The sequence below is a fragment of the Acanthopagrus latus genome, chromosome 16 (genome assembly GCF_904848185.1).
Source record: "Acanthopagrus latus isolate v.2019 chromosome 16, fAcaLat1.1, whole genome shotgun sequence".
Lineage (NCBI taxonomy): Eukaryota > Metazoa > Chordata > Actinopteri > Spariformes > Sparidae > Acanthopagrus > Acanthopagrus latus.
In genome coordinates this window covers 21990433-21999837 of record NC_051054.1, presented here as the reverse complement: position 1 = coordinate 21999837, position 9405 = coordinate 21990433, and the positions used below count along the sequence as shown (strand labels likewise).

Here is a 9405-nt window from a genome sequence, read left to right as displayed (position 1 = left end):
GTAGTATTGTTTTAAGTCTCTATTGGAACGTTTGAAATTATGGTATAATGCTTCACTTCTGTCAGTAATGCAGATGGAAGGCGTTATATGACATAACTGTGGTAATACCATACTGAAATACTCTTAGTGACATGTTATATTACTCTGTTACTGCTAAAAGAAATGTCACTTTTGTGTCACTGCTGCTGACATGTTTGCCTTTTTGTCACCAGGCTGCTTTCTGACGCTTGGCAATGCACTCCACTGCAGAGTCACTCTGGATGATGGTCAGCCAACGTACCTCATCTCCGACTTGCCTCAAGTGTCAGCGGGCGACTGGGACTATACATGGGCCAACTCAACTGTAAGTTAGACGACACAGAAGAGTTTATCTGATTGTTTTCTCACTTATCATTGTGATCCCCCCCCTCTCTATGTGGATTCAAGGGATATGTGATCGTGCATAACAATCAGAAAATGCCTGGACTGGTGCTAAGATACACCATCAGCACTCTCAGCACCTCCAGATGCATTGAAGAGCTCGTCTACACAGGGATCATTGCCTCAGAGGTATTACACTTTTAACACGTGTATAAAATGCTGTACAGTTTACACTCACAAACTCTTAAATGAAGCTATTTGTAATGATTCTCTAATGATGAGCCGCACAGAGGATTCTCTGGATTTTGTGAGCAAAACTCTAACAGACCAAATAGTATTGTGGCTTAAGGAGAAGCAAGAGTGAAAAACAATATGGAGTATGGCGCAAAAGATATGAAGTTTAAATTGTTTCTGCCAGTCTTCAGACAATAATGACGTGTGTTCTGTCTGTAGGGGGAGCACTATGTTGCTCGCTGCCTGGGTGAGTTATCATTTACCTTGTGTCTCGTTGTGTTACGCAGCTGTGTCTTTGATATTGAATGTTCAGTGTCTTCCTTTTACTGACAGTATTTTGAAATACGTTTTCCCATCTATCCAATGTATTAATGTGAGGATTTCTTTTGTTACAGTCAGCTGCACCAAAAATGCTCGCTCCTCCAAAGACAAAGGTATGAATAGAGTACAAGTAATGCGTTATACAGTAATTCATCTTTGTGTTAGTGATGGGTTGTATCCTACAAAACATATACATTTATAAGGAGATAAGAATCAGACATAAGAAATGATTTAAAGTTAGCAGAAAGGCCAGTGGTGCCCACGACAGTGCCTAAGCACATGACATTCATAATGTAAGATTACATCATGTGTATTTACTTCCTGTTTGAACACAGGAATGTTTTTGTTCTTGCAACATCACTGAGGAAGCACTTTCCATTCATAAACAGTCGATAGCAGTTGGTTCTTATTTAAGAAGATTTCCATCTGTTAACTGCTAACAAGGGAGATGCCCCCCCCAAATCACCCACTGACTTTAAATCTATTAAGTAATGATGACATCTTTTGAATGAACAAATAGATTATGTGGTGAATCAAAGTGTCTGATTGTCAAACTCTCTTTGCTCCTGACAGAAATCTCTCGCCACCGGAATGCTGCCATTGCTGCCACGGTCATCTTTGTTTCATTTACCCTGTTGTTAGGGCTTCTAGTTTTCCTGCACTCCAAATTCAGAGATGAAAATTCCAGGTATATGTAAGTTCAATGATACATAAAGATGACATGCACTGCCCTCATGTGACATGTTTTAATGGACGCTGTGTTGTCATTTGTAGCTGTGGCTGCTGGAACCCACCTGGATGCATTTTCACCGCTGTGAAGAAAGCTGACCCTGCTGACCCAGGAGGCTTGGCATAGGTAGGAAGACATTCATCTTATCACCTCACGACCATCACGTCGACAAGCTACAGCTGCAGGATAAAGTTCAAGGGAACTGCTTATATTATATAGCCTACATATATATTCAGCTCAGGACAATCATATGCAGTAATGTGATTTGGGAATATAGTTATTTGTCTATCACTTAAGCGACCCAGAGATTTTGTGACAGATGTTGGGTTACATTTTTCCATGTACACCACAGTTGCCTGTAGACAGACATAGATGTGACTGGATATGAGAGACTCCTTTGCTAATTTAGTCCCCTGTATCCTTTTATCAACCTCATGTTTAGAAGATAAAAAGCATTAAGCATTTTTGCCGTATCACTTTCCAGATTAAAATTCTGTTACACCTGACATAGCAGCACTGAAGCTAAGTAGCACAATATGTTACAACAGTCTCAGCCTTGATACAAAATTGCACAGCAGGTAGCAGAATTGATGCACATGCGAATTGTTCTCGAGACTGTGGAAGCTCTCAGACTCTTTGCTGCACCAGCGAGTGCACTTTGAGGACCAAGGCCCAGTAGCAGCGCAGTAACCTCCCCATGTACGTTCAGGACCCCCTCATTGGTTTTTACTTGAAACTAAGCTGTGGAAGCTGTGAAACTTGTAATGCAGCACCAGGGAGTGCACGTTCAGTGTCCTGCAGCATTACAGCACCCCTCTGAAAGTTTATCTGAAGCCTTAACAAACCTCAGTCATTCCCTGCACAGAGGAATACATGTGGTATTATATATAATCTGCCATGCACAGATGACTATCTGTTGTATATCATATTTATTATATGAACTCATTATATATATTGTTTATATGTCATACTGTTGTATTATACACCAAATATAAATAATATGATACCTAATATATATATATATATATACATTATTTATATTTATATGGCTCAGTACTATTTTCAATTGCATTAATTGTTAGGAGGCTATGTCCAGTCATTGTTTGTCTTTTAGTCTTAAATTATTCATCCTTCTATCACCTGTGATCATTAATCAAATCAATACTTTGTATCAGCCAATTCATTGTGATTTGTTTTCCAAATAAAAAAAAACATTAAAAGGCAAAAACGTGAAAATAAGTGTTGTTTTTTGATGTTGTCAAGTCTTGTTGTCGATATTACAGCAGGTGTAGGGGTAAAATCTGGTGCTGTGCTTCAGCCAGTGTAGTGGGGTGAGGAGACAGGAAGGTACCTCTGCTTCACTGGGCTCGTGACAGGAAGTTTAGAGCGAGTCATGTGACACCTTCTTAGATGGAGGTGTGTAAAACTTCCCATAGTGGTGTGACCAGTTCGACCAATGAGAGCAGGAATTCCTCACAAACACAAGCAACATGATGATGTCACCTGTTACTCAGAGTAAGGAATGAGGTCAGATATGCAGATGTAATAAAACAATGCCGTCTGGATTTCAAACAGCAGCTGAATGACACTGTACGTCTAGTATTACACCTGCTGCGACTGTGTGACTCATAAACAATAAGTTTGCAAGGCTACACAGTAAAGTTCAGCTTCATTCAGGCACCACACTATATGTAAATGCTAATGTCAGCATGCTAACATGTTGACAGGCACAAAGCTAACATGCTGATGTTCAGCAGGTCAAATGTTTACCGTGACCATCACAGTGCTTTAGCATTAGTTTAGTGGTGTAATCAGGTATGATGTTAGCATCAAGCACAGCTTTTTTACAAATTAGGTTACAAGCCAGAGAAGAGATTTGACCTAAAGAAAAGGTGGGGGATCAGCTGAGTGATTAAACTTCATCCTGATGAATGGACATGAATGCATGTACAGAATGTCATCGCACCCCATCTCATAGCTGATGAGATATTTCTGATTTGATAAAAGCTAAAATGATCATGGATCATGAATTTCTTCAGTGAATAAAAGGGAGTTCTAGCTGATTCAAACCATTTCAACAGCTCATCATTTTTCTTCTGATGAAAAACTTTCAAACTGTCATATAGGCTTTATGAACAGTATTTTCAAAATTATAATTACTTGTTGACAATTTTTATTCGTCATATGAGAAACTCATGCAATAAAAACACATCTCTCGCCGCTCGCAGATCACCTGTGTGGGTTAGAGTTTCAGCATAGGGATACAGACTTTCTATGGTTGAGAAAATGGTGTGCCAAAAGAAAGGATGGTCTGACGGTGATGTAAAGCCGTGTGAATTTTCTGTATACAACGTACACTTGAACTGATATAGATTTATTGTAGGTGAGCCTTGTTATAGGTGGTTAAGTTTCGCTTTTTCTCTGGACCCCGTTCACTGCAGTACAAAGCTGAGTGTCTGGACTGGAGCGGCTCTCTACTTCTCCAAACTGAGGCTGCACTGATCGGTGATTACAGTAGGGAACAGATCAACTATAGATATGTACTTTATATGACCCCACTTTAAAAAAAACACACAGACTATCCCTTTAAATACCTTGTTGCCAGCTGAAACATATAATCACTGCAATAATTATCCAGTGGATTGCTCTGACCTATTTGCTTAGTTCAATCCAGGTGGTGAAGTTTATTTTGGCCATACAGTGTATAAATGTAACAGATATGTTTCCTCCATCAACTTTTCATCACATTTTTTATCTCCTCTGACTGAATCATGGACACTTACTGAACAACATGAAGGCATGATGTTTTTTTTTTGTTTTTTTTTTTGCACCTGCTTTTTAATTCACTTTACTTTCATACATATACACACACATATGGTACAATATAAATGGAGATGCATACATATTTACACCCGTGGCATCCGCTTCAACTTCAACTATTCCTTTTCCTATATATCTGTCACAAATACTTTGTGCTCCTCTTTATTAATGTTTCATAATATATTAGTACCAAATACGTATATATACCTATAAGCCTAACGTGACATTTCTGAAACCCCTTCATTCATACTACCTCTGGAATAACCAGTGTGAAGTAGCTAAAAGAACCTACAACAAATACTAATAAAGGTGTTAACAATAATAATAATAATAATAAATAAATGAATGAATAAAAACACAAAGAGAAGATGTAAAAGGGCATGATGTGTTTTAACTGTCTCATTTACAGTGGAGATAAAGTTGTTTCTTCTGGTCCTGTTGAGTTCTGAAATCCTCTGCTGGAATTTGGTCTCTTAGAAAGACAATGAATAAATAAATGGCCACAAACCAACAACAAAACTCCCACTGCCAGCAATCCCAGTACACAGCAGACGGCAATCCATTCTCGACTTGCTGTGTTGGGTCTCTCTTGTGTGTCTGTGTCAGGTATTTCAGGTTTGGGCCAATCCCTTGCTGCTGTAAAGGATCAAACAACAGAACAGCTGAAGTTGTGACATGTTTCAGATATATTTCATGTTCAGATGCTGTGAGAATGAAGTGAAGGACTGTAGATTGTTGTCGCCCTCAATACTTTTCTTCAGGATCATACTGACATCCAAAAAAAGCTGTTGAATTGAACCTGTTCATAAAGTTCTACTGACTTCTTCTCAACCAACTTACCAGAGACATTCAGCCAGCATTCACTAAAGTCCACACCATAGTTTGTCCTCACATCACACATGTACAGGCCTGAGTCCTCAGTTCTGAGCCTGGACACATGAAGTCTTAGTCGTCCGTCTCTAAGGACGTCTTTGTCCCACTGGACTCGTCCTGCAAACTCACGATCCCGAGACTCTGGGACTACAACACCTCCACGTATTTCAAACAAAACTGACACTTTGTAATCAGTTTTCATCTCACAAAAGATATAAAGGGAGTCAGGGGAAGTGTCAGTTGTGGTTGTGAACATCCATTCCAGTGTGATGTTGTGGTTCTCCTCTGCCTGATAGAAGGTCTGTTTCACATTTACTACAAATATTCCTGTTGAGGAGACGGAGAGGGAAAGTGAGGAGTAGACACACTGACAACTTTAACCTTTTAACTTTAACGCCATCTACATGTTTCTATGGACAGTTTAGTGACGTAATAAATAAAAAAAAAAAAAAAAATCAATCAATAAAACCTTTAAAACGGAACAACTTGGAGTAGACAAGATTCATTGAATCACAGTGTAATAAAGTGAAGCCGGACACTAACCACAGACACAGTAGAGACTGATGAGCAGCAGGATCCTGCAGATCATCTTCTCCCTGTGAGAGGAGGCAGAGGTGAAGAGACAGTTCAGTCCTCAAACATCTACAGTCTGTCTTCAGTCTTTACAATGCTCCTTAGTCTTTATTGTCCTGCTCATTACACGCAAGGACGTCCTGACTGCACACAGTCTTGGTAACGCTAGGCTGCTGTTTTGCACTTCTGACACAAGATGGCGCCAGTGGTGAAACTGTGAAGATGAAGACTTCAGTTCTACAGCTTGGACGTGACTCTGTAAAAACGCATCAGCCGCTGTTGGTTCAGCACAGTACAGTGAGAGAACAAAGTGCCCAAAAGTATGTGGACATCTCAGGAGGCAACAACGGCTTCATCTGGTGGAGAACAACACAAAACTGTGCTGCATGGAGGCAGACCAACAAACCAGGAAGTGGATTGTTCAGTCTTTTTGAGTGTGTAGAGGTTTGACGACATAATGTCAGTGTTGTAAATGTCAGAGTGAGATTTTTTTTTGTTTGTTTTTTTTGTTTTTTTGTAACTTCCCTTTTGTTATGTTGCATGGATTTTATACTCATCTGATATCTTTATCTTTCTGCATGTGTGTTGTGGTTTTAATCAGCAGTGTTATTGCATGATGTCCCTTAGCAAAAACTAGTATACTTGAAGTTCATTTTATTACGTATGCTTGAGTATAAGTATAGCAAGTATACTATGGACCCAGCGGACTAGAAAGTACAGTAATTTAATACTTCTTTGGACTAAATTGGAACATTTTAAGTTTATAAAAGTACACTATACTTTATGAGGTCATTTTAAGTTTACAGAAGTACACTTTCAAGTATACAACAAGTACACTCATCTATATACTACTAGTGTACTAAATATATACTTCAAGTCCACATTTTGGTTTATTAATATGTAAGTTTATAACAGTAATAATACCTTGAAGCAAATTTGACTGGTGAAAGACATTTTGTGGTTTGACAAGCTCTACTCAGATATTCAGTATTTATCACCACACATACTAACAACAAAACAGACGGGAAGTCCCTCCCGGAAAACACCCCTTCACTCACGGTTACAACATTTTTGTCATCTTTGTTAACTCGACACAATTTAACCACAGAACAAGGATGTAATTTAATGCATAACTGTCTTACACTTCATCTTATTTACAACCACATTCACGAACCATAATTACACCAACAGAATACCCAAGAGTCTTTGCGCCACAGTCCATAAGGGGCGTTACAGTAAACTAAAGTACAAGTATAAGCTTTAGTATAAAGGAGACGTCTACGCCAAGTAAGAGAAAAGTCGGAATGAGACACTGGATGGGTCGACGTGGAGGATCCAGGCCAAGGTGGAGAAATTGGCTCAGTGACCACAAAACCTTACCTACTGTGCAATACCACACAATGTGAAATACCACAATGTGCAATATTCCTGTATATAGCACTGTATTTATCTATTTATTTTGCAAATGTATGATACTACTCAGGACTGTGCACCTTACCTTCCTTTTTTGTACTATTAATCTATATTCTATGTTTATATTGTTTATTCTTTACACTGTTTTTTGCACTGCTTCTGGAGTTGGCTTCTTTTAATCTCATCATACTCTTGTGTACAGTGACAATAAAGGCATTCTTCTTCCAAAATAAGTAAAGGAAAGCAAACCGAACGAACTGAGAAAAAAAGCGTGTGAGAGCTTTTCTTTATTTGTCTCTCCATAGCAGCTTGAGTATTGGACTAGTGTACAGTGTATTTGGTGTTTTAATAGTTTCAATAAATGACTAAATAAACTTTACCTGTGCCTCTTTCTTAACAATGGAGATACTTTGCTGGTAATATAAAGAACCTCACACTACAGGGTGACATGAACATCACAAACAAACATAAACAGTGTATAAACATATAAGTCACGAAAACAACTGCAAAAAAACACAAGCAGCCTTGAACATGATGTCAGATCAGATGTCCTTTATATCATAGCTCAACATGTCCTCTATAGACTTAATGTTTAGATTCAAGATTAAAATAAAATGTAGCTGTTAGAAAGTCCCTAATACAGTTGACTGATCTCATCAAATTCGGTTTCTGGTAGACTTCGACTCTTCAGCTGACAAGTGCAACTTAAATCAACACTTACACATTAGGTCGAGAAACTTCGGTCATTTGCAGGCGAAATCATGTTGAAAGGATAGGCTGCAGTGATCCGTATGACGAGTGTTTTACTCCCAGAGAAAACGTCGCACACTCCTCCTTCCTGGGACTTTCCTCGTGTATGCACGATGGTACCCTCAGCATTGTCACACTTTTAGAAAGACATCATCTAATCCATGTTCCGGATAGGTCAAATAGGTCAAATGAATTAATCTAGTTACATTTAAACATAAAGAAAACTAGGACGGCATTTGAAAAAGAACACAGTCGGATAGTCAAATCGGTGTGACTGGAATTGTAACGACATTTACATCGAAATTTTAATATGTAAAACAGTCTGATAAAAGAGCTGGAACAGGTTCCTCCTGTTTCCCAGTCTGAATGCTTCTCCAGACATCACATTTTGAAATGTTATGTACGGCTAAAGGTCCTGCCTGCCACGATTGCATGTCTTTCACCCAGGGCAGTTACACTGACATCACATCATGGTCTGACAGGATGAATACAGGTCTTTGATTATCACCCATTCTGCCTCGGAGGGCTGCCAGCATATTGTACTTTCATCACATTATGCAAGCAGATATGTAAACACAGCTGTACAAACGTTGGAACCGGAAGCTTCACCACACCTTTCCTATATTAAAGCATTAAAAACTCACCACATGGAGCCTCTGATCAAAAAAAGGTGAAGAAAGAATGAAGACATTTCTCAGCATTATTTCAGTAGGGTGAACACAGAGCAGATTCCAGAGCCATCAAATAAGTGGTTATAGCCAATAATGGTTTCTTCTTGTGATGCTGGTGATGCTGCAAAGCTCAACAACAACACATGAAGGAGAGGCAAGACATCCTGTGTCCGTTTCCTGACTCTTGATTCAGACCCAGCCCTCTATTAGTAAAGGTGCTGATCAAAGTCTGTGTCCCTTTCAGTTTGCGTTCAGGCTGCCGGCCTGTTTGTAACGTCCATGTCTAAATCTGATCTGTAACTGTACCTGTGTGTCTTTTAAAGTTGTGCTTTAAGGACTTTAACATAAGTAGTGTTTGGAGACTGCGTCTGCAGCAGAGATGAGGAGTTTGCAGCCAGTGCTGGTTGGATAAATCGTTTCGTCCGCCGCAACCACTTGCAGAATTCATACAACTATTGAATTAAATGCCTGGTCCCAAATAAACGTCTGGTCTGTTAAGTGATTGACACAAATAAACGCCCGGGTTATGCTTTGCCCGGGGAGAGAGACGTGCATCAGCTCAGCCCACAGTGCTCACACACAGCCAGAGAGGTGACGATTGGCCCAGTGGCTTGTCTGTAAAGAATATCTGGCCTGGTGATTGGACAAATTATAATTTTT

The 9405-nt window shown here is 39.3% G+C and overlaps 1 protein-coding gene across 1 annotated transcript; it reads right to left on the bottom strand.

Annotated features, from left to right (window-relative positions):
• Positions 1–4561: 4561 nt before the first annotated feature.
• On the bottom strand, positions 4562–8349 carry LOC119004810. Its single transcript, XM_037072051.1, has 4 exons — positions 8046–8349; positions 5882–5934; positions 5306–5665; positions 4562–5101 (listed from the first exon to the last, which is right to left on the bottom strand). The coding sequence occupies exons 1-4, from the start codon at positions 8069–8071 to the stop codon at positions 4869–4871; spliced, it is 672 nt and encodes a 223-aa protein (XP_036927946.1). The 5' UTR covers positions 8072–8349; the 3' UTR covers positions 4562–4868.
• Between the last annotated feature and the right edge of the window lie 1056 nt (positions 8350–9405).